Here is a 26,363-nt window from a genome sequence, read left to right as displayed (position 1 = left end):
AAGTCAATGTCAGCCACCCCATCTATTCCTGCAACAAAAAATAGGTTGACAAGTTGTCTGTTGGACCGGAGGGACCTCCTATCTCTGTGGTCAGTCTGGGTCTGTGTGATTCATTGTAATGCATTATCTTTTAGTTTTTTTTTAATCTGTGCTTAATCCCATAGAATTAGGAATACGATAATAAGAATAATGATTAACAATACACAACTGGTTCCTTTTAACCTACAAATCCTGGTAATTTAAATGGATGCCACTGCTGCTGTATGTCTTATTTTAGCCACACCCTATGTTCTCGTTTTAGCCGTTGTTTTCTTCACTGAGGTTGAGACGAACCCCCTCCTGTTGAGAGAATTCCCCTTTGTAGTCAGACTTATGCCTCAGAGAACGGTGGTGGGTAACTAATCTTTCCCTACTTCTGCAGGTCGTGGCCTTACTAGTTTACAGTGTGATAAGTGAATCCAGGATATATTAGTTTAGCTGCTGTGGGTGCTGTATGCAGTACCTGCTATGAACCTTCCCACCTTGGGCTGGAGCAGTTCTCTTTCTTTATCACTTTGATGAGGATCCAGTCTCCGGGTTTTAGAGATTCCTCCACAGGGTCACCTGGAACAGACACTAGACAGAAGAGATCTCTCTACTTGTTAACATTTTAACCATGTATCCTGCTAAGGTTTCTTCTATTTCTTCATCATGTCCGGTGAATAGTTCTGTGGTAGTAAAAATGGTCATACATTATACATTATCTCAAATGGAGTTAATCCTGTGCTAGTTAGAGTAATATACATGTTTAGGACTACTAGTGGTAAACAGTAAACCCAATTCTTCCCAGTTTCTTCAGTCTTGACCTAATTATTCAATTGTGTCTCTCCAGCAAACCTGCTGATTGTGGATGATATGCACAGTGGTTTCTGAGATCTTTTTTTTTATTTTTTTCCCATCATAATATTGTTTACAAAGTGCATCCCATTATCACTGTAGATTTTTTCAGGAATTCCAAATCTAGGTAATATTTAATTCACCAGTGTTGAGAGTGCATCTGCCTGTGCATCTGGAAATACTTCACTTCATTTGGTAAAACATCACTAATCACCAGGGAGACCCCTTTATTTAATTCAATGAAATCATACAAACTTGTTGAAAAGGGTCCTCAGGCCTCGGGAACTGTCCTCGTCCCGGTCCTAGGCCATATGTATGGATCATATTTGCACATATTTGACATGTTAGACAAAAATTCTTTATTATCATATTATGATATTATCATTTTATTATAATTAAAACCATACACTGCAAAAACCCTGTTCATTATTGCTACCAGCCCTCCTGTAGAGACATGCCGTGCTCCATGGCTCGATACTGAAGCATATTTAAACAAACTATTTGGCAGTATAAGTTCTACATTTCATAGTAAATGGCACCTTTATTCTTCCAGATCTGTCCTTGTAAATGTACATTTGGTTTTGCATCCATGGTCCAATTTAATGGACTAATATATGCATCCAGTTTCTCAGAATACTCTATTCCTGGCTCCACCTTCTCCCAATCTGAGGCTTCTTCACATGCAGTCACAAACACCCCTAAACGCCTCCAGTGGTCGTCTGTGGGTTTGGAGAGTGACACATGGGGTGCATAACATGATATTAAAAACTTTCTCATGCTGTAGGAGAGTAAGCAGCTAGCTTCACAACAACCCTCTTTATTCCAGTATAAGTGTTTTAACTTTAGCATGTTTTAACTTTCTCATTTGTTTAAAAAATAAAATATGTCCTCCCCTTGAGTATATTTGTAATACACAGTACAGTGTACTTCATGTGGTGACCTGAGGGTGAGCTTTCCTGAGACGTGTTCTTTTGCCTTCTTAAGGAGAGGAAGCGTGATAGAGCTGGGGCCTGTAGACACAAGATCCAAACTATACCAGTATGAAGGTGTTCTCATGCTGAATCATTGTTTGAGCGGACTTCATTCGAACTACAGTTAACCCTTTTTCTTCTGGAACTATTCTTAGCTTCAATAAATGGAGTAAATCCCTTCCCAGTAAGTTACAGGGACACAGAGTGGACAAGACAACCTGACAATCAGCTCTCACTCCAGTCGGTGTATCTGTTACTGTCAAGAGTTTTGATAAACGCTCAGGATGGCTCTTACCATTTGCTGATTTGACCCAAATAATTTCTTTGGATTCCTCAACTCCCGGAATGTCATCAGGATGGATTACAGTTCGTTTTGCACCTGTGTCGCATAGAAAAGTTACCTCCGTCCCGGAAACATTCAATCTAATCTCAGGTTTGATGTCATATTATAAGATAAGTTCAATTCCCTCTAAGTTAACACTTTTTCTGGCTTTTCTGCTTTATCTCCTGGTTACAGCTCCCGTTTTTTTTCTTCTTATCTAGTCATAACTGACTCCCAAACTCTTCCTCTATCTTACTGTTGCTCCTGCAGTCGCCCAATGCCCCCTCCTTCCACACAGCCGACATGTATCTCCTCCTGCTCTGTCCCTCCTTCTCCGTCACTGCTCCTGTTGTGATCTGTGTTTTTGCTTTTCCTCATCACATATATAGTTGCTTCTCTCCCTTCCAACAAAAAGTTTAGTCCTTTCTTCCTTTTCTTTTTGTTGTTAGAGTGCTCCTCTGCATGCCCTCTTTATTCCATTGCTGTGCAACACATTAAGATGACTGTTTATTGTCATGTTACAAGTCACACAAAATTACTCTCTGCATTTGACCCATCTAGTTTGGCACCGGCTGAACACACATGCACAACCTTTCTGTTTAATTTTATTAATATTTATCTGCAGGCTTCGAAACTGCTTATAGTATTAATATATTACTCCATATATTACGCTGATTTATTGCAGCTGTCTTTAAATTTCTCTTTAAGAAAACTATTGTTTGATATCTGACTCACATAGCATATTTCATTGCTGTGTTGTTTTTTTTTTTTTTTAAATATATATTTTATATATAAAATATATATATATATATATATATATATATATACTAATACTCTTTTGGTTCCCATTCTGTGAGATAAATGCTTTAATCTCTGATGAATATGATGTCAGTTCCTAAGCTCATAAGTTCATAAGTTTTAGGGAAGTTAGTCAATCAGAAGTAATGAAGCATTACTTAACCATAGCATTACTTAACATTAATATGTTAAATTCTCTATTTCCGGCTTATGTTTCTGATACACTTATGATTTTTTTTTCAGAAGAGATAATCTCAAATTTTGAAAATGTTTCAGTTTGGCTTGAAAATCATCTGCACCTGAAAGGTTTGACTGTCTGGTCTCAGACCTGCTTCAGGTGGAAATTATTTCATTTTTAATGCCTTGAACTTTGTCATTAAAGAATATTCCAACTTCATTACCCTTATATGTAGAAATGAGTTCTAAATGCAACCTGGAGGGTTTGTTAATCTGTTTACTGTAGCAAGCAAGACATGAGAGTTGCTACTGCAGTTTTTTTTTTTATGATTTCAGAAAAATAACTCTCTCTTCATCTATGCAAAGTCACACGCTGAGTTAGACCAAACATTTCAAGGAAAGCAGTGAGTTCTTTAGCTTGCTTATTATGGGCTACATCCATGTGCACCTTCAAGTCCCCTGTTATGACTAAACAGTCAACAGCAGTGCACACAATTTAAAGAAATTCCAGTAAAATCATCAATAAAATCATTCTGCGGTGAGACAAAGTATTTAAGATAATTTTATCTCCATTTTTAAATGACACATGCTCGAATTAAGGACAAAAATAAATGTTTTATCTTGTGAGTGGGTATATTGGCCCTGAATATGGCATAAAGACCTTCCCCACTCTCGTCTTGTCTTGTTGTTTCATCTCTCAGTTAAACACATAAAATCAAGACTATGAGAGGCAAGTATCAAAAGCATTGTTAGACAGGAAAAAGTCAGAAAGTTGTATACAACTTTTCCTAGGACTTTGCCTAAGAATGGCAGGTTTGATAAGGAAATGATAAAAATCTCAGCTTGTAAAACATCTTTTGCTCAGACAGTTTTTCCTGTGAAAGGAGTAAAGATTTGAAATGATCTGTTTGTTTGTCTGATATCTTCTGAACTTTAACTCTTTAAGAGAGCTGCTAAAACTTAATACACAAACTTGTACAAATGTCTAGCTCTAATCCTTGTTGTTCTTTTTTTTTGTTGTGTCTTTTTAAACTAGATTTACTTTGTACATTACTTTTGTCTTCCCCTTCTCTAGGATTGGGCAATTTTACCATGTTCAATTCTCCCTCAAACCCAAATTTATTTTCTCATCTCTCTAAGTATTTAATATTATCTGTGTTTTTTCTGAAACATGATTTTAGCACTCCCACTTAACTCCCGGTTAGTTTTAAAACAGGTATTTCCCATACTGTCCTCTTGCAGCTAATCAATTTTCGGTGGAGTTATTGTGAGTACTACCGAATGAAACACTACTTCTGTCGTTATGTCACGAGCAACAACCAGATTCCAATGTTCACTTCAACTCAATTAGTCAGGAATACATTTTTCTGTCGTCACCATCCTCAACATCACACACCAGCAGCTGTTTCACTCTTATCCAAACATAGCAAATAAAACAACACTGCAGCAAAGAAGGAAAAAATCACAATTTAACAAACAAATAATTCAGCAACCAGCCCTTTTAGCAAACCAACAATTCTATCACAAAGCAACAGTTCAATAATGACCTATACCTTCAGCAACAATACACACACACACACACAGCTGTTTTACTCCCATACATACATAGCAAATAAAACAACACTGCAGCAAAGACTTTAACAACCTTCGGAGGTTGGCAAAGACCTTAACAAACAATTTGACAAACAAACAATAACACAACTAACATGGATTTAAAACTTGCGATCTTTCATCGCAAACTCTCTTAAGAAAGATTCCGTTTCTAACGCGCGGCGCGGAGTTATTTATTCCTGTAGTCTTCTCACACAGACTATGGACTAACCTTTTCTGCCTGCATTTTTGTTGTCCTTGGTTAATCCCACCACTACACACGGTTACCAGTTAAAAGGCTGACCTTTTCTGACCGTTTCATTTGTGGGTTATCCAACACAACATACAGGTACCAGTTAAAAGGCTTTTTTCCTTTGCCTCACCTTTTCTGACTGCTTCTTTTATGGGTTCATCCAGCACAATTTACACACAGTTACCAGTTAAAAAGATGACCTTTTCTGACCGCTATTAGGTTTCCATGGGTTAGTCCTATACACAGTTACCAGTTAAAAGGCTGACCTTTTCTGACTGCTTCAATTGTGAGTGTTCCAACATGACTTATACACAGTTATCAGTTAAAAGGCTTCTTTACTAGGTTGCATTCGAAATAGTAATATTCTTAGGAAAATAGCAACGACTCAATCTATTTAAAGGCCTCCATTTTCTATCACTATAACTGGAGCACCATTTTATATCAATTGCTAGTTAATTAATCAAAATTTTCCCTAATAATCACACTATTTCCAACCAACAATAGTAATACAAAGGGTTCCTTACCATAAATCCACTGGTAAGTTAAACAACGAAGAATCCAGCGAGTCTGTCCACTGATTCAAAAATAGATTCTGTCACCTTTCCTCCAGCCAGTGGCAGCCGGCCTCTATCAGAAACTGTGCTGAGAGGACTTCAGTTAAGAATCCTGGACTCCCCCGTGCACGGTTTCAGCTCCGATTCTGGAAGGTGGAAAGGACTTAGAATCCGGCTCGAAGGACCATTATGTTAGAAAAATTCTCTGTAAAATTAGGCTCAGAGTCGCTGGATACGATTAATTAACACAAAACATTTATTTCTTGCAAGAAAGAGACAAGTCCGCACAAATCCACACAACCTGTCGGGAAGACCGCTCAGAGTTGTCTCCCGACAAAATGGTGCTCCAGCTATTTATGTTGCTTATGCTTGCTGATCACACAATGTTATGAGAAAAGGCACTTTTCTCACCATTCATTATTATGGGTAGGAATATTCAATGTTATGGGGAAAGGTGCTTCTCTCCCCATTCCTTGTTATGGGAAGGAACATAAGAGGTGCTTCTCACCAGTTAATATTATGGGAAAGTCTAGTACCAGAGTCAAAACACTTTTACTTGAATCATAGAAGGTGAACAGATGGAGTGACTCTTCTGTCATAGTATAACTATATAATTTTTCCAACAGAAACATATGAAGTAGAGGCTGCCTTAAATGGCATGAGTCATAGAGTTTTGTTTTCTTGTTGAACTCTTCTTGAGACTGGTAGTTGGTATCTGTCTCCAATATGCAGAAGATGGTAACTAATTTTGATTTCTGACTTCCATTACAAGAGCTGAGTTGAGATCTGAACTGGTAACCTGTTTAGGACCGTTGGAACAGGATGTTTCAGTGAGAGAGGGACAGAGAAAAATAAAGAAAGTAATGAATTATGTCTTTGGCTGAGTGTTCTTACTAACAGAGAGTGTGTGCCTTTTTAATAGGTATTAGGCAATACACAATTGTTGAAAAATGTGATATCAAAACATTGATCAAAGCAAATGAACAATCTCTTTTTTGAAAAGATGTTTTTTTTAAAGACTGTGTGGTGGATTAAAGATGAAAGTTTCCTCTTTAATCCACCACACATTAGTTTCAACTGAGTGTGTCAACTGCACGTGTAACACAGCTTTTAACAATTGATGAACAGATGACCCTACAGTGGGATAAACCTCTTTAAATAGTTGAGATGGGACATCATCATCAGAACCTGACAGCATAAAATTACTAACAATCTTACTTTAAAAGGACAGAGTTACAGGCTCAAATTTCTTAAGAACCGCAGAGATAGGGCCAGAGACCGAGGAGTCATAAACAGAATGTGAGATTAGAGCCCAGGAGGAAGTGATCTTATCAAGGATCTCCCCCTCTCGCTCCATTGCTGCTACAGAGTTTGGTGTGGGGTGGGGGGTTATGCTCACTCGAGAGTAGGGAGACCAATAGGTAATTAACACTTGTGTCATCTTTTTGTTTATGTTTTTGGGAGTGTAATGTGTTGCAGGGGAGCAATGGCTTGCTGAAGCTCCCCTTGTGGTGAGTGATGTTTTGGATGTGCTGATATTTGGTGTGTGCAGGTGGGCTCTGGCCCTGTTTCTGTATGATATGTGGTGTGGGGTGAGAGAAAAAGGTAAAAAGAGTTGAAAAGAGGAGATTGTTATGTTTTTGGAAGTGTAGTTTTCTATGAGGGTGCAATGAAATTAAGTTAGAACTTTAGGTTGAGGGCTATATATGCCAAGACCTTAGGGTTAGAAAAATTTAATTGGAAAGGTTTTTAGAAAAAAAAGGTGGGTGGTGTTATGGAGAAGGAGGAATTTAGGTTTAAGGCCAAATAATACTATTATTAACAATAATCTGGAAAACTGGTTAGAGAAGGCCTATTGTTAATAATTGTACTATAACTGTATTCTGAGTGGCATAAGGGTTGTTTTCTTCCTGAACAGGATACTGGATATAGAAAGGACAGTCTATGTCTGCTGTCTTTTTGGGTTGGAGGCCCGTTAAAATTCCGTCCAGCTCGTTATTATTTAGTTGTATGATATTGTTTAAATTAAGTTGAAAAGCTAGTTCAAAAGACAGCATATCTGCCTTAACGGGCTCTAAGTCAGTTAAAGGATTGTCCAGTTTTTTATTAATCAGTTGTAGACCTTAGGTTTTAGGATTATATTAGACTGTGGAAAGGAACGACTCCCTTTTAACAGGAAGAAACCTGGAGGCTCTGCCTCCCATTCTACTTTTAGAAACTCTGGGAACAACAAGTAAATCTGCAGTTTGGGAGTGAAGTGCTCTGTTAGGAAAATATCTTACAATGAGATCTTTAAGATATGATGGAGCTCAGTCATTAAGAGCTTTATATGTGAGGAGAAGAATCTTAAATACTATTCTGAATTTAACAGGGAGCCAATGAAGAGAAGCTAAAACTGGAGAAACATGATCTCTCCTGTTAGTTCTCATCAGAACTCTGGCTGCAGCATTTTGGATCAGCTGGAGGCTTTTCAGAGAATATGTGGGACAGTCCAAAAATAAGGAAGTACAGTAGTCCAATCTTGAAGAAACAAATGCATGGACAAGTTTTTCTGCATCACCCTGAGACAGGATGTTCCTAAATTTGTGAACATTACGAAGGTGAAAGAAAGCTGTTCTAGAAAGCTGTTTTATATGCGTGTGAAATGATAAATTCTGGTCAAAAATAACTCCAAGGTTCCTCACTGTAGAACCAGAAGCCAAGCAAATACCATCTAGAGTAACTATATAACTAGACAATTTCTCCCTGAAGCGCTCAGGTCCAAAGATAACGACTTCAGTTTGTCTGAATTTAGAAGCAGACAGTTCTGAGTCATCCAGGTCTTTATGTCTTCAAGACAGGCTTGTAGTCTGACCAACCTATTGGTTTCATCATTTTGGATGGACTTGGCTGTTAGAACTCGGCTTTGCTTTGCGGTAAGACGTATTGCATCACTTCCTGTTGCTTTGTGTGTGCACTGTGACAGTTCTCGCTCCTCTTGAACTACTAATAATACTTATTTCTCCCTATAATTTACACATCTTGCATAGTTAACTCTATCGCATACTTGTCATATTCTAACACTCACTCTTACAGATCTTTAGTTTTTATTTTTCACTTTTTAGCGGTGTGTCTGGTTCTCTAGCTTAGCATGGCTACCAGTTCTCTTTCTCTATCTCCTGCTTTCACCTGCTCCGTGTGTCAGATGTTTAGTTACTCCTCTGCCTCCTTTAGTAGTAATGGTACATGTAACAAATGTAGTCTTTTTGTAGTTTTGGAGGCAAGGTTATCTGACTTGGAAGCTCGGCTCTGCACTTTTGAAAACCACCTGATAGCAAGCCAGCCCCCTTTAGTCAGTGCGGAGCCACCTAGCGTAGCTAGCTCTGTTAGTCGTCCCCGAGCAGATCCAGAGCAGCCGGGACTTAAGAGTGGCTGGGTGACTGTCAGGAAGAGGAGTCATAATCCTAAAGTCAAGCCCGTGGTTCACCATCAACCTGTCCGCGTTTCAAATAGATTTTCCCCACTCAGCGACACACCCGCTGAGGACAAAACCCTGGTAATTGGCAGCTCTATAGTCAGAAACGTGGCATTAGCGACACCAGCGACCATAGTCAAATGCATTCCAGGGGCCAGAGTGGGCGACATAGAGTCCTATTTAAAACTGCTGGCTAAGGATAAGCGGAAATACGGTAAAATAGTTATTCGCGTTGGCGGTAATGATACCCGGTTACGCCAATCGGAGGTCACTAAAATTAATGTTGCATTGGTGTGTAATTTTGCCAAAACAATGTTGGACTCCGTAGTTTTCTCTGAACCCCTGCCAAATCTGACCAGTGATGACATGTTTAGCCGCATGTCCTCATTCAATCGCTGGTTGTCTAGATGGTGTCCAGCGAACAACGTAGCCTACATAGATAATTGGCTTTCTGGAGAAAACCTGGTCTGATGAGGAGAGACGGCATCCATCCCACTTTGGAAGGAACGGCTCTCATTTCTAGAAATATGGACGAATTTATTAGTTATCCAAAAACATGACAACCCAGGGTTGAGACCAGGATGCAGAGTTGTAGTCTTACACACTTCTCTGCAGTTTCCCACCTGATGCTGCCCCCCCCCCCCCCAAATCAAAAAACACAAAAGGAGCAAATCCTCTTGTGCAAACAAAATTTAAAACAAAAACTTTAACTGAACAAAAACATCAAACAATTAAATGTGGTTTGCTGAATATTAGATCTCTCCTTTGAAGTCGCTGTTAGTGAATAATTTGATCTGTGATCATCATATTGATATATTTTGTCTTACAGAAACCTGGCTGCAGCAGGAGGATCACGTTAGCATTAATGAATCAACTCCCTCTGACTATTTAAATGTTCACGTTCCTCCAACCACAGGCAGAGGAGGAGGAGTGGCAGCTATCTTCAGATCAGTGTTACTAATCAGTCCTAGACCCAAGATTAGTTTTAGCTCTTTTGAATCTCTGATTCTCAGTTTTTCCCAAAGTTGAAATCACAAAAACCTCTTGTGTTTGTTGTTGTGTATCGTCCACCTGGCCCTTATTCTGAGTTTCTCTCTGAATTCTCAGAGTTTTTATCCCAGTTAGTGCTGAGTACAGATAAAGTCATTGTAGTGGGTGACTTTAATATTCATGTAGATGTTGAAAATGACAGCCTAAATATTAACTTTAATTCTATATTAGACTCTATTGGATTTTCTCAAAGTGTTCACAGACCTACTCACTGCCTTAATCATACCCTTGACCTTGTGCTGACATATGGCATTGAGAGTGAACAGTTAACAGTGTTCCCTCATAACTCTGTCTTTTGATAACTTTTGAATTTACATTACTTGACTACACGGTTTCTGAGAAGAATTCTACATATAGAAGGTGTCTATCAGAGAATGCTGTAACCAGATTTAAAGAGTTGATTTCATCATCCTTTTCTTCACTGCCATGTGCAGATATGACAGAGGACAGCTACCTAAATTTTACTCCAGTAGAACTTGACTCTCTTGTTGACAGCACTATAGCTTCAATGCGTACAACACTGGACAATGTTGCCCCTCTGAACAGGAAGGTAATCAGTCAGAAGAGGTTGGCTCCTTGGTATAATTCACAGCTGCGTGCATTAAAGCAGACTGCAAGAAAGCTGGAGAGACAGTGGCGTTCCTCTAATTTAGAAGAGTCTCAATTAGTCTGGAAAGATAGTTTAATAACGTATAAGAAAGCACTTCGTAAAGCTAGAACTGCTTATTATTCATTATTGATAGAATAGAATAAGAATAATCCCAGGTTTCTTTTCAGCACTGTTGCCAGGCTGACAAACAGTCTGAGCTCTGTTGAGCCATGTATTCCTTTAACTCTCAGCAGTGATGATTTCATGAGATTCTTTATCAATAAAATTGTTTCTATCAGAGAGAAGATCAATGTAATCCTTCCCACTATTATCAGTGATGTATCATCAAGTAGAGCAGCTTTAGAAGTATCTTTAGAACCTGATTTGTATTTAGATGGCTTCTGCCCAGTTGATCTCTCTGAGCTAACAACAGCAATAGTCTCTTCTAAACCATCAACTTGTATGTTAGACCCAATCCCAACCAGATTGTTCAAGAAGGTTTTCCCCTTAATTGACACTTCCATATTGGATTTGATCAATCGGTCTTTGTTGACAGGATATGTACCTCAGACTTTTAAGGTTGCTGTAATTAAACCTTTACTTAAAAACCCTACTCTTGATTCAGAAGTGTTGGCTAATTAGCGACCTATATCCAATCTCCCTTTTTTGTCTAAAGTTCTTGAAAAAATAGTTGCAGTTCAACTTTGTGATTATTTACATAGAAATAATCTGTTTGAAGAGTTTCAGTCAGGATTCAGAGTGCATCATAGCACAGAAACAGCACTGGTGAAAGTTACCAATGATCTCCTGTTAGCTTCTGATAGCGGACTTGTTTCTGTGCTTGTCCTGTTGGATCTCAGTGCTGCATTTTATACGATCGATCACAGCATTCTGTTGCAGAGACTTGAACATGTTATTGGGATTGAAGGAACTGCATTAGGCTGGTTTAAGTCATATTTATCTGATAGATTCCAGTTTGTTCTTGTAAATGAAGAATCTTCCTCACACGTTGGAGTAAGTCATGGAGTTCCTCAGGGTTCTGTGCTTGGACCGATTCTTTTTACTTTATACATGCTTCCATTAGGTAACATTATCAGACAGCATGGCATAAATTTCCATTGTTATGCTGATGATAGTCAGCTGTACTTATCTATGAAACCAATAGCCTGTCTTAAAGACATAAAGACCTGGATGACTCAGAACTGTCTGCTTTTAAATTCAGACAAAACTGAAGTTGTTCTCTTTGGACCTGAGCACTTCAGGGAGAAATTGTCTAGTTATATAGTTACTCTAGATGGTTTTTCCTTGGCTTCTAGTTCTACAGTGAGGAACCTTGGAGTTATTTTTGACCAGAATTTATCATTTGACGCAGATATAAAACTGGTTTCTAGGACTGCCTTCTTTCATCTTCGTAATATTGCTAAAATCAGGAACATCCTGTCCCAGGGTGATGCAGAGAAACTAGTTCATGCATTTCTTACTTCAAGATTGGACTACTGTAATTCTGTATTATTGGGCTGTCCCACATATTCTCTGAAAAGCCTCCAGCTGATCCAAAATGCTGCAGCCAGAGTTGTGATGAGAACTAACAGGAGATATCATGTTTCTCCAGTTTTAGCTTCTCTTCATTGGCTTCCTGTTAAATTCAGAATAGAATTTAAGATTCTTCTCCTCACATATGAAGCTATTAATGACCGAGCTCCATCATATCTTAAAGATCTCACTGTAAGATATTTTCCTAACAGAGCACTTTGCTCCCAAACTGCAGATTTACTTGTTGTTCCCAGAGTTTCTAAAAGTAGAATGGGAGGTAGAGCCTTCAGTTATCATGTCCCTCTCCTGTGGAATAAGCTGCCAGTAAATGTCCGGGAAGCAGACAACCTTTCCACTTTTAAGATTAGGCTTAAAACTTTCCTTTTTGATAAAGCTTATAGTTAGGGATGGCTCCGGTAATCCTGAAATATCCCATAGTTAAGCTGCTATAGGCTTAGACTGCTGGGGGACCTCATCTGTCACACCTTTCCTCATTTTGCTGTCTTTTTCCCCCTGTTTAATTTCTCAAATGATTTTATGTACACGTGACATTATTGTGGTTATTAACTTGTGTTTCCCTGTTCCAACAGGTATCCTTTGAATGGTGTTATGGTGTTTTTCCCCCCTCTTTTCCCTCTTTCTGTCATCTCAAACCCCAGCTGGTTGAGGCGGATGGCCACCCTTCCTGAGTCTGGTTCTGCCAGAGGTTTCTTCCTGTTAAAAGGGAGTCGTTCCTTTCCACACTGTTGGTTTCCTTAGCAAGGATATTATTTTTTTAATTGGCTCTATATGAATTAATTGGATTATGATTACAATGAATTGAATTCCAATTGGCTTGAATTGGACTATATTATTTAAGTGCCTTGAGATGACAATTGTTGTAATCTGGCGCTATCTAAATAAAATTGAATTGAACTGAATTGACAGTGCCTCACAGAGGCTCAAAACAATAATGATAAAACATACCAACCCTCCCACCCCCATAAAAATAAAGGCACAGAGACATATCGACACACACATACGCATGCACATATCCACACACAAAGACTCAAGCTCAGACCCACTGCACCTATTAGACAAAGACCGAGACCTAAGGCAAGGAAAAAGCCACCCTTGGGGGCCGACCACTTTGAGAGGGCTCCCGGCCTACAACTACAGGGAGTGCCACCACAGAGACAGTCCTGACCCAGGCAGACAAGAGGCCCCACACCAAGGTGCAGAGCCCTCCAGCCACCCGGGTCAGAGCAGTCCACAGAACAGCACCCCCGTCTCTGGACCAAAAAGCAGCTCCCAGCGTGGTAGGCCCCCATGAGGAAACACTGGAGCTAAAAACTGAAAAACTAAAGCAGTAAAATAAGATAAAAAGGTGTAAAATGGACAAAATAGATAAAATGCTTTTCAGCTCGTGTAGTTAAAACATCTAACTAAAACATGTATTTAAAACTTATATTCAAAATAGTATAGAATAAAAATATGATAAAAGGTTTGATTAAAAGGAATAAAGGAAATCAATAAAATCAAATAAAAGCCTGATTAAAAAGGTAAGTCTCGAGCCCCTTTTTGAAAACAGTCTCTGCGGCCCTGAGGTTCTCTGGCAGGCTGTTCCACAATCGGAGGCCATCATACCTGAAAGCCGCCTCCCCGTATGTTTTCAATTGAACACGTGGTATGGTTAAAAGGCCAGTGCTGGAAGACCTCATGGTCCGTGAGGGTTGATATGATAAAAGTAAGTTTGAGAGACAATGGAGCAATTTTAAAACTGGTGTAATGTGCTCTCGCCCTCAGCACTCGTGCGGCTGAATTCTGGAGTAGCTCAGAATTAGAGATACTCTTTTTTGGAAGACCAGAGAGCAGGGCATTACAGTAATATAAACGACGAGAGATAAAAGCGTGCAACAGCACCTCCGTGCTGGCCAGAGAGAGAAACGGAAGGACTCTGGCTTTATTCTTAAGTTAGTAAAAAGCTACCTTTGTTATGTTTTTGATATGTCGAATAAAACAAAGAGTCAAAAATCCCGCCTAAATTTTTTACAGTTTTTGATGGTTGAAGATCTTGCAAATTTGTTAAAGGTTTCTCTCTCTGGCCTTCAGGACCAATGACTAAAACCTTTATTTTGTCCTGGTTGAGCTGTAGGAAATTCACTGCCATCCATGACTTGATATCTAAAATGCAATTAAAAAGGGTATCAAGTGGCCCTGTGTCATCAGGAGACATGACAATGTATAGTTGCATATTGTGAGCATAATTATGAAAGCTGATGCCGTGCCTCCTGATGACATCTCCGAGGGGAAGCATGTAAAGATTAAAAAGAATTTGACCTAAAATTGACCCTTTGGGAAATCCCACACTTGATCTCATGGGTTCCTGAAGAACATGTATCCATACTTACAAAGAAGTATTGATCTATGACGTAGGAAACAAACCAGTTAAGAACAGTACCAGAGAGGCCAGTCTGTTTAATAAAATGTGATGGTCTACTTTATCGAAGTCAGCGGTAAGATCCAGTCGTACCAGGACTGTGAATTTATTGTTATCTAAGTTGCATCTGGTATCATTTAAAATCTTTAAAAGGGCTGTCTCAGTACTGTGGTTCCACCTAAAACCAGATTGATACTTCTCTAAAATGTTGTTCATGTTTACAAAACCATTTACTTGGTTAAAAAACATTTTTTTCTAATATTTTACTTAAAAATGGTAAGTTGTATACAGGTAATTGTTAAGAATGCTTGGGTCTAAATTGCTCTTCTTCAGAAGGGGCTTCACCACCGCTGTTTTAAAAGAGATGGGGAAGACACCTATCTGGAGAGAGCAATTCACAATGTTTAAAAGTTGTTCCTCAAATAATCCATAAAATGTCTTTAAAAACAATGTGGGAATTGGGTCTAAAAGGCAGGCTGTAGGGTTTACCTGGGAGAAGATTCGACCAAGTGTCGTTGCATCAACCAGGGCTCTCCAGCGTTTCCTCAGGTAAAAGCAATGATCCAGGTGTGGTGACGGATAAAAACTGTTGAGATAAAAGACTGGATCTAATGTCATCAATTTTATTTTTGAAGTGGACTGCAAAGCACTTACTGTGTCCATTTACTGTGCCACTCTTATTGGAAATACTGCAGTACATCTCACATGTACTCCACTGCCCTCTGTAATAGATTTTTATGTACTTCTTCATTGATAAAATTGTAAATATTCATCCTCAACTACCTCCTTAATGCAACACTGTTGACTGTACTTACAGTTTGAACTACTCTGCATCTGATATCCTCATTTTAAAGTTTCAGTCTCCCAACCATAAATTGAATAGTCTCTATCATTCAGAAATCAAAGTCTGCAACTTGTAAACTTGAACCTCCGCCCACAAATCTGGTCAAACTCTGTATCCCTTCTCTCTTCCCTCTCATCAGTGAAATAATGTTTTCCTCCCTGACCTCTGGTTCAGTTCCACCACCCCTCAAAATAAGCAATAATGGCATCTTCTTTTAAAAAAACTTAAGATCAATTTCAAATCTCCCATTTCTGTCAGAAATCCTATAAAAATTGTTGCTTTAAAGGTTCAAAGTAATCCCAATAACAATAATCTCTATGAACATTTTCAATCTGGTTTCCATCCACGACACAGCAGAGAAACATCCGTTGTGAAAATCACAAATTACCTTCATAAACCTTCTATTCGCAGCTGATTCTGTACTCTCTTTTCTCATTCTTCTTGACCTTACCGCAGCTTTTGACACTATATCCTCATTAACTATCTCGCTTCTACTGATATCAACAACACAGCTCTTTCCTGGTATACTTCATATCTTTCTGGTCACACTCAGTCCATTCATTTAAAGAACTATGGTACCCATTCCATCCCTCCCCAGTCAGCAGTGGTGTGTCCCAGAGCTCTGTAGGGGTGACCCCTTCTGTTAATCATTTACCTTCTTGTTTATGTTTATGCATTTAGCAGACGCTTTTATCCAAAGCGACTTACAGGTAGGCAGATAGGGTTAGGCAAGGGGGCCTTGCCTAAGGACCCCTACTGGAGGTAGTAGTACCTTTCATGCAGGGGATTTGAACCCAGGGATTTGAACCCAGGTCACCCACATGAAAGATGGCAATCTTACCACTACACTACACCCAGCTCTACCTCTTATCCAAGCCCACCACCACACTTCCTCTGTCATCCCTCCTTGACGGTTTACAAGATATTCAAACTTTGTCTAAACAAGGTGAGGCTGCATTTCAGTTTTATGTTCCTAAAATCTGGAACAATCTTCCAGAAAATGTGAGAGGGGCCTCAACTCTGACAATGTTTAAATCCATCCAAACAGTTCTATTTAGCTGTGCATATGACAAATTAAAGTAGTTTATCTGCACTCTTCGCTTTTAATTTATTTATTTTATTTATTTATTTTTATGTTTTATCAAGCTCAATGGAAATTGTGTCAGGAGTGTGATCCACTACTTGTTATGTTTTGGTTATGTTTAAGTTGCATGTTTATTTATATTTTGTGTTTTTGTTACAATTGTGTTAATTATGATTTGCATTCTTGCATGTATTGTTTTGTTAACAAGTAAGTGGATCCACCTGTGGCTGACTGTGGCGCCAGCCAATCAGGTACTGGGATTGGCACCTAGATTGTTTTAAGGAGGCCAAGTAGCCAGAACAAGGAGGGCAAAAGAGACACGACAGGAGCGGTTGGTCGGCGCGGACGTGGACAAGCGAGAGGCGGCGGCAACAGCGGTGGCGACGGCGGCGGCAGCGGCAGGAGGGACTCGTGGGCTGGCCAGAGACGCCGGAGCAGTGCATTGGTAGCTGTTGGGATGCAGTGGCAGAAGCAGGAGCTTGAAAGATGTGAGTCCCTGATGTACAATGCACTGTTAGCTGTTGGGTCAGGCCCACTCTAGAGGAGAGCGAGTGACCCTCCGGTCCGCATAGTTGTCTGCCGCCCATGTTCTTTGTTTTTTTAGGTCCACGTCCGTAGCTGGGACCACCGAGGAGCACCGGGGACCTGCGGAGCCGACTAACCAGGAGCCCGGGACTGGCTGGCGTGGTGGAGTGGCAGGGACAGTGGTCGTGGTGCACAGACCAGATTTTAGTAAAGTTTTTAATTGTGTTTTTATTTCAACAGAGGGATACCAGCTGTTTTTAAGGACATTGTTGTTTTTAATAAATGTAGTTTTTAATTGTGCGTCTGAGCTGTGGCTCAGACTCGTAGTGATAAAGAAGGAACTACAATCGGTGGAGAGCGGTGGTTAGTAGGTGGTCGTGGATAATTCCAAGGGGACGACCACCCCCCCCCTTCACCCCGTGACAGTTGTGTCTCATTGTTACCAAATCTGTCTCCAAATTTGACAGTTTTCATTACCTGTTTATAACTCTAAAGAACCTCTCTATCTTATCTTGACTGACTGTCTTTTTGTCATGTTTGTTTTTAATTTGAACTGTGTAGCTTCTTGTTTAACAATGGTACTCATCGTGTAAGGTGACCTTGAGAGCCTTGAAAGGCAGCTATAAATGAAAGTGTTATTATAAGGATCACGAAACCTGCAATGAAAACACAACAACTTTCATTTGTATAATGAGGGATAAATTATATCATAATACCCTCACTTACAGTACTCATAACATCCCAGATCATGAAAATCTTGGAGAGACTGTTATTGGCTCACCTCATTAATGAAATGAACACATTTCAGGAGTCACTACAGTTTGCTTATTGTCATGGAGTTAGTGTTGAAGGTATGTGCCTGCCTCAGTGAGCACACTCATCTGGACAAATCATGCAGCATGGTTGGTATCATGTGGATTTATTTCTCTAATACTTTTAATACAATTCAATACTGTACTCTCACAATTTCTCTTCACTCTGTATGCCTCAGACTTCCAGTACAACTCAGTCCTGTCATCTCCAGAAATACTCTGATGACTCGACAGTTGTTGGGTGTTTCAGTGATGGAGGCTCAGTACAGGGAACTGGTCAATCACTTTTTGGCATGTTGTGGGAACAATTACCTCATCTTAAAGACAAACAAAAGAGATAATTGTGGATTTTAGGAGGACTGGGGATAAGCCAAACACTATCTCCACCCTAGATGAAGAGGTGGAGGTGGTTGAGGAATAAAGATACCTGGGGGTCTACCTGGACATCAGTCTGGACTGGAAATGCAACACTGAGGCTCTCTAAAAAGGAAAGGGCATACCAGAATGTATTTCTTAAGGAAGCTAAGGTCCTTCGTTGTTTCATGTCTTCTATAAGTTTGTATTGGAGAGTGTAATCTGCTTTGCAGCCACCTGTTGGGGCAGCAGCATCAGAGTCAGACACTCAAAGACTGAACAAACTGATAAAGAACGCTGGCTCTGTGCTCGGGACTGCTCGACCCCTGCAACTGATTGTTGAAATAAGAATGACCACCATCTCCATGATACAGTGTGCAACCACATTGTTTCCATACTGTATTAGACAGGGAGGGTTTGTCATTGTGAAAAAACTTCATGACATCTTTTTTTAAAAGTGTTGTATGAATTTAATTTACACACAACTCAACAAATATGACACTCTGGATGTAAAAGTACCTTACAGATATAAACATTTTATCAAAAAGATATTTGTGCCTGCATCCTCTCAGGTCCTCTTTTATGGATATAGACCTTGGTTTGGCTGTTCATACACTGGCAAAATCTTGTAGTTTGAGAGAAATTTTTCAATCTTTTGTACTCACTTTTCACAGATAAGACACAAGTTACATAGCTATTGTGCTTTATCTGTGGAAAAAAAAAAGATGTCTTTGTTAACCCACCTCAGTTCCTCCCTGCTAATTCGCACATGGCAAACAGAGGCAGCTCACCCTTGCATGGCTGTGTCCAACACACAACAAGAGGCAGGAGCATTGTGTATTGGGCCAGCTGTAATTCAGGAGGGAGAGCAACTGTCTACCAATCGGAAAGTGGATAAGCCAACTCTCTGCTGTCTCGGTCCACTGGTTTAAGTGTCTTTTAGCAAGATACTGAACCCCACATTGCCTTTGATGCTTCTGTTGGTGTGTGATATAGATTAAGCACTGCATAGACTAAGAAGTAATGTATGGCTGTGTGTGAATGTATATGATATTGGCTTGTAGTGTAAAAGTGCTTTGAGTGGATAACAAGACAAGAATAAATAAATAAATACAGTCCATTCACCAGTTGTGGATCAATTTCGACCATGATGCCCAATGAAGGCACATCAGTCCTGGCTTGAAAAGGCATATGTGAAGGAATCTAACCTTCAGTTATGATGAGCATGGTCATACTATATATTTCCTTAAGCTTGGTGTAAATAGAAACGTAAATATTTCCTGATAGATGGATCAATCATTGTTACTCTAGATCATCCTCAAACTGTGCACTGTTTTTGTAATGCTTTAATGTTATTTGTTATCCTTACATGTTGTCTTTCTTGAATAACTAGATTTTATCTCCACCCACTCAATGGCAAGTTCCAACAAATCCCACATACCTTAATGTTCATTCTAGCTTAAACACACTTCAACACAAGCACAACATGAGCACAGGAGGGACCTTGAATCTATTTGCCAACTCTGCTCCACTATCAGAATACAGTGTTTCAGGTAACAGTGTCCATGGACTCTGGTCAAGGCCATCTCATGCACACACAGTATGCATGGAATTCAATTTCCTAGAGAGATCACAGTTAGATAACAGCCTATGTCACTTATTTTGTGTATTCTAATGAAATATCAAAAAAATTTTCATTTTGAAAAAAATATTCCAAAAAACATCTCAAATGTAGATCAGTATTTTTCTACATGTAATCATGATCTTTTGATTAAATATTTTCTTTAACTTTGTTCCCATATAAACATTTTTTTATAAATCATCATCATAAGAACGTGTAATTTGTTTTTACTTGAATCAAATGCCAAAGATAAATACAGTTTTCAAGATTTGCCTGCATATAGGAAGTCAATGCAAGCTGAACAAGAAGTATTTTTTTTAACTGAATTTGTTACTCTTATGATTTGTTTTGGACCTGGCTGAGGCTGGCTTCAGAGATATCACCATTCCTCTGAATCCACCCTTGGGTCCACCCTTAACAACAAAGAGGTATATAAAACCTGCCACATGCTGCCTGTTGACACACACAACTGAAACTGCTCAGTGACGCATGCATACAGGTTCCTGACACATTGTTGCTGTGACAGGCAGCTCCACTTTACAGTCATTATTTCTGTGTTGGAAGATTTCAAGAGCCCAGGACATGAACTTGTATGCATACTTTCTCTGGAATCACTGACTTTGATTAAGCAATCATCTATTGGTTAATCACAGTGCCTAACAGTATAATCTGTGTGGAACATCGCTAGCTGATAGATACCTTCTGTTGTGGATCTTCCTCTCTTCATCCCCATCATCATCACCATGATGATCAGCATTGCTTTGATCTGGGGAGTAGTGGTGGGATTCTGCTGGCTTCTATGGCTTGCTTTGGGGATAAGACGCAGGTAAGACAGGATGAAAAACATATAGGATGTACTATTAGGCATCTTACTTGTAGCTTGTGTATTTTGCTGAACCCATTTTGATCTGATACACCCTATACATTTTACCTTTAAAGCCTTACAGAAGACACAGAAACAATTGTTCAAACCATATATTGATAAATATTAAGCAAAATTTTTATATTTACAATGAAAAATTAAATTTTGAAGATTTTAATTTAGTCTAATTTAGGTCTCTTTAGTGTTTTTATAAACTGTGTTTCTGCTGTTTCTGCATTGCATGAGGAATTAAGAGGACAGTTTTAAGTCCTCTTAAAAAAACGGATTTTAAATGTGTTCAGCAAAATTAAATAAAAATCTTGTCACTTAGACATACAATTGGTTACAAACTAGTCTAAAAGGTTTACATACAATATGCATGAAGGCTCATGTAACTAAGCCAGTGTGAGTGATCTAACTTTTTTTTATTATAGTGTGCTAATAGAACAAATGCTGATATGAGTATAGTATTTGGAATGATGTTGATTCACAGATAGTTTCACAAAAGTACTGTTACTACTTAGCTGCTGTTGTTTATTCAGTGCCTATGTGTAATTAGAAAAAAAATACAGAGGATAAGGTGCCTTGATAATCAGATGGACAAGACTGGAGAAGATACTAAAAACAAAATCATAATGTCATCATAAATTATGTTGTTTATAAGAAGGGATTAATAGTAATAATAATCTGGTAATCAATTAAAAAAAACAAAACCCTTTGTTCAACTTTAGGGGAATAGATGTCACTGACAAGGATCAGTGGTTCAAGCGTTATCAGCTTCAGTCAGTAGGGTGAAGATGCATCTAGCAGTTGAAATTGTTTCAGCATTTAAGGTGAACCTCCAAGCTCTTGAGAGTTAGTAGTTAAGTGCCTATAGCATTTGATCAAGTCATGATTTACTAAAAATGTGATACAACTGAAAATGTCACCGTTGCTGTGAGCGTAACCATTTAAAAAGAAGATTTTTAAAATTATTATTAAAATGTCAGAATCATGTTAATTTAATTAAAATACAAACCACTATACACTGGAACTTGTTAACCAATATTGTAATGAAATCAATCATATAGTCCCTGGTTTGTAATCGCCTGTTTTACGAGAATCACAACCACATTTGCTTAGGCTGTAGCCAAATAGCACTAACAAACAAATGTGCTCCAGTGGAGAAAACAATTAAACCAAATATGAGTGGTAGTTTAATATCCACTGCCTCTTGCTTTTGATAACCATAGACAACCTGGTGAGCCTGCAGTTGAAAATGGTTTCATCCCCTACCTGGGTTGTGCTCTACAATTTGGGTCCAATCCTCTTCAGTTCCTCCGTAGCCGCCAGAAGAAGTCTGGACATATTTTCACCTGCAAGATTGCAGGCCAGTACATCCATTTTCTGTGTGACCCCTTCTCTTACCATTCAGTCATCAGACAAGGGAGACACCTTGATTGGAGGAAGTTCCACTTTGCTACATCTGTTAAGGTAAAAAAGGATATAATTTGTATGATGTTCTGTAAGGACAATTTTCTTTGTGCAAGCAGTAGGTCCAATGGTCCTTAGCATTCTTCTTATTTTTTCTCAAGGCATTTGGCCATGACAGCTTTGACCCTCGTCATGGTCACACCACAGAAAACCTCCATCAAACCTTTCTGAAGACCCTTCAGGGTGAAGCTTTGCCCTCTCTGATTGAAACAATGATGGGTCACTTACAAGATGTCATGCTGAATTCAGACACTCTCAGTCCCAGCAAGGACCATTGGCAGGTGGATGGCATCTTTGCATTTTGCTACAAGGTCAGCAACAGGACTTTAGTTTGGAAGCATTTAACACATGAACACATCTTTAGTCTTTTTTCAAGTTTGAACATGGTTTGCTTTTATGGAGCCCACCTGAGATTTGAGCATAAAAATGGCATTGCAAACTGTCCTTACAAGGGTCTGTCTTTCATGCTGTCCACCAGGTGATGTTTGAGTCTGGTTATCTGACTCTCTTTGGTAAAGAGCTAGGCGAAGACAAGTGTCAGGCTCGACAGGCAGCACAGAAAGCCTTGGTGCTAAATGCTTTGGAGAACTTCAAGGAATTTGACAAAATTTTCCCAGCACTTGTGGCTGGTCTGCCCATCCATGTTTTCAAGAGTGCCTACTGTGCCAGGGAGGTTGGTAGAGTTTTCCTTTAATTATCAGAAAAGGGCTGCTCATGTGCTATCATTTCTCTCAGTAATGTAAGTGTCTGTGGTTGTGTATAGTCTTTGCATTTATATTTTCATTTTGTTGTTTAGAATCTTGCTAAGACCATGCATGCTGAAAAGTTGTCCAAGAGGGAGAACATGTCTGATCTAATTTCTATGAGGATGATACTGAATGATTCCTTATCTACCTTCAATGACGTGAGCAAAGCCAGAACCCACGTCGCTCTGCTCTGGGCCTCACAGGCTAACACTCTGCCTGCTACCTTCTGGAGTCTGTTTTATATGATCAGGTATGGTAGTAGATCTCTTCATTTTTGTATGACAGTGCTTTAGAAATAAAGATTCATTGGTTGATTAATTCACAGTTCTGCTCTACCTGCATGAAATCGATCTGGTTTGTTTCTGTTCTATATACTCATCAAAAATTATCATAAATATATCTATGTTGTTGCTCAAATTACAACAATTTGAGATACAATAAAAGAAGGAGCCATGGTGTCCAAGTACTTCCATGGTACTCAGTTTTATAAATAACAATGGCAACTTTTACACATATATACAATTAACAGTCAGAAGGCATTTCATGAAATTACCATGCATTACATTTAACTGGCAACAAAGTCTGCATTTGAAGATGTGAGGATTTTGGTCGTGGAGCTATACCTAACTGTCAAGCTATAGACATCAGTTTGATTTTCTTTAGAGAAACTTTTCTTTGAAATGTCATTGGCTGCATTTCCCAGAGCTTCTTAGGAGCGGTCTAAGTTAGCGCTCCTAATAATAGAAGCTCTTAGCGCTAAGAGCTTCTTAGCGAATCTGGGAAATGCGGCCATTTTCAGTTTCAGTCACTGTTTGGGAAGTTTTCGCATTAAAAATAACACAGTTACAGGTAAAAAAAAAAAGCAAAAAAAAAACACGCAGCTTCAGTTTGTATAGACACTGTGATAATGTAACATTCAAAATGTCCTTTACTTGGATTACTCTGTGACATCTTCCTCCCCTCAACCAAACAACTAAAACATGTTGGACACATGAACCCGATGTTCAGCTGAAAGACATTACTGTAGAAGTAGTTTCTTGCTAGGTTGTTGTTTCATGTTTTGCTGTGTGACTCGGCTGGTCTACCATATTAAGTTGCTGGTCTACACTGTAGTGTATATTATATATATTTTCAGCTTTTAAAAAGTCTAATGTAAAACAGATGTAGGTGCTGATACGGGACTACTGAAGACAGAAAAGCAAGTTTAGTTGAATGTTTTCAGGTAGTTTATTAGAAACAGAACTGTGTGCAAATGTGATTTTGAGAGACTTATGTTGATACAGGTCATTCTCACACAAAACAGACTTCTGAAGAAATTAAACAGTTTTAGGAACAGTTGAAATTTAAGTCGGATAGATAGCTTTCAATGTCAGCACCCTATTCACTACATCTGACCCTAGTCTTTTTTCACAAATGGTCCAATGAGACGAGCTAAACCAAAGTTGGTTGGTTTGCCCAAAGTTATATTTTCTGATGTATTTACAAAGCGGAAATCTGCCAAAATACATGTGAATTTACACCTCCTTTACGTCACATATAATATTCAATATTTTTCAGGAAAATAGCCTTTTTGGGCTGTTGCATTGAAATGTTATCTCCCACAATAGGATGCATTTGACAAGTTGTGGGGTATCAATGGGAGGAGCAGCTAATAAGACTGTACCTGTGTTTAGGAGTCCAGATGCTATGAAAGCGGCAAGAAAGGAAGTCCAGAAAGTTCTGGGGGATTCAGGTTTAATAGTTGACCCCAGTGACCCTACACTGAATCTGACAAGAGACCAGCTGGACAACATGCCTGTTTTGGGTAAGAGAAATAGTTTGACTTTGATTACTAAATAAAATTTAGTTGTGCAACATCTAATATTGTTAAATTGTTGATCTGGAATAGTATACATTTAAATGCAGTAAAGAATGATTTAAAGTTATATGTTTCTGTCTGTTTTCCTTCATTCAATAGATAGCATCATAAAAGAAGCCATGCGCCTTTCCAGCGCTTCCATGAATGTGCGTGTTGCCAAGGAAGACTTTCTGCTTCACCTTGACAACCAAGAAGCTTACCACATCAGGAAAGATGATGTAATAGCCCTATATCCACCTATGCTTCACTACGATCCAGAAATCTATGAAGATCCCTATGTAAGAGCCTATGACATCATTACTTTTTAAATGAAAGAAAAGATCTATATATTGCTATAATATGTGTTGGTCTTTGTCTCTCCAACTCTCCTCTTCATCCTGTAGGAGTATAAATTTGATCGTTTCCTGGATGAGAAAGGTCAGGAGAAAACCACTTTTTATCGCTGTGGCCGACGCCTGCGTTACTTCTACATGCCCTTTGGTTCGGGAGTCACAAAATGCCCTGGAAGATTTTTTGCTGTGTATGAGATCAAGCAGTTCCTGACTCTGATGTTGTCCTACTTTGATTTGGAATTACTGGATCCTGCTATCAGAGTTCCTCCTCTTGACCAGTCCCGTGCAGGACTTGGAATTCTCCAACCTACCTATGATGTGGACTTTAAGTACAAGCTTAAATCAAACCACTAGACATGGTGTTTGCTGGGAAATATGACTGACCTACAAATTGTACATAGTGTAAATCCAACATTGTTAATGACGATTATCTGACTGTATTTGTAAATAGACTTGATTTTATGTTTTATTGTTAGTTTTGTTTTAAGGACACTAAAAAATATTGTACATATGGCTGTAATCTTGAAAGACAGCTACAGCTTCTGTGTATCTAGTGATGTACTAGTGATGTGTATCTATTGATGTACTGCCTTTCACTTTTTGTGATGGATTATGGCTGTCAAGGTAAAGGTCTGGATTACAGACCTAGAGAATTAAACAGTACATGTACACTGCATCGGTAATTACAAGTATTCTATTCTCCTCTATGTTTCTGAGCTACTGATAGGTCCTACCATATTTCCTCACCTTTTCAATACTTCACAAATGTTTAACATAGTGGTCATAAGCAGCACTCTGCAGTGAAACATGTTCCTCTTCCATCTGTGTAACATGGTCATAAATTCTGTTTTATCTAAACTGATTTGGCACCTATGCACCTTTACCCTGAGAGATGAATTTGCCAAAGGCAGCATTCTTTGGAATGAACAAGGAAACACTAATAATTTATAGAGCATCTTTCGGTCTTCAACTTTGGCTTCTGTGGATATCTGGCAGTTTTAAATACTTATGTCACTACAGACATGTGTTATTAGTGTCTGTTAAGTATCTTTTAACCAAAAAGTTTCTTGGGGCTCACTTAAGCACCGCACTGGCCAAAAATCCCATAAATACCTGCAAACATCTGGCTCTTGAGCTCAATGTTAAAGTGTTTTCTTGGCATTCAGTCCCATGTCAAATGACTCTGCAGACATGGGTTTAAATTGGCTACAGTTTGGCATTAGTGGGAATACTACATCCGGTTATACATTGTAAGTTGTAAAAAAA

The 26,363-nt window shown here is 38.9% G+C and overlaps 1 protein-coding gene across 1 annotated transcript; it reads left to right on the top strand.

Moving 5' to 3' along the window:
* The first annotated feature begins 20,067 nt into the window (after positions 1 to 20,067).
* Positions 20,068 to 25,905, top strand: cyp7a1 (cytochrome P450, family 7, subfamily A, polypeptide 1). Its single transcript, XM_072363626.1, has 8 exons — positions 20,068 to 20,652; positions 21,921 to 22,161; positions 22,263 to 22,472; positions 22,640 to 22,834; positions 22,958 to 23,157; positions 24,581 to 24,711; positions 24,865 to 25,043; positions 25,149 to 25,905. The coding sequence occupies exons 1-8, from the start codon at positions 20,570 to 20,572 to the stop codon at positions 25,449 to 25,451; spliced, it is 1,542 nt and encodes a 513-aa protein (XP_072219727.1). The 5' UTR covers positions 20,068 to 20,569; the 3' UTR covers positions 25,452 to 25,905.
* The last annotated feature ends 458 nt before the right edge of the window (positions 25,906 to 26,363 follow it).

Source organism: Leuresthes tenuis, unplaced genomic scaffold (assembly GCF_036924035.1).
Source record: "Leuresthes tenuis unplaced genomic scaffold, fLeuTen1.0.hap1 SCAF_14, whole genome shotgun sequence".
Lineage (NCBI taxonomy): Eukaryota > Metazoa > Chordata > Actinopteri > Atheriniformes > Atherinopsidae > Leuresthes > Leuresthes tenuis.
Note: the sequence above shows the minus strand (reverse complement) of the source record. Positions and strands in the feature narration are given on the sequence as shown.

Coding starts and splice junctions, on each gene's coding strand:
- cyp7a1 (XM_072363626.1), top strand. CDS start 20,570: ATGATGATCAGCATTGCTTTGATCTGGGGAGTAGTGGTGGGATTCTGC. Junction 23,158..24,580: donor AGTCTGTTTTATATGATCAG/GTATGGTAGTAG, acceptor ACCTGTGTTTAG/GAGTCCAGATGCTATGAAAG. Junction 24,712..24,864: donor GGACAACATGCCTGTTTTGG/GTAAGAGAAATA, acceptor TTCATTCAATAG/ATAGCATCATAAAAGAAGCC.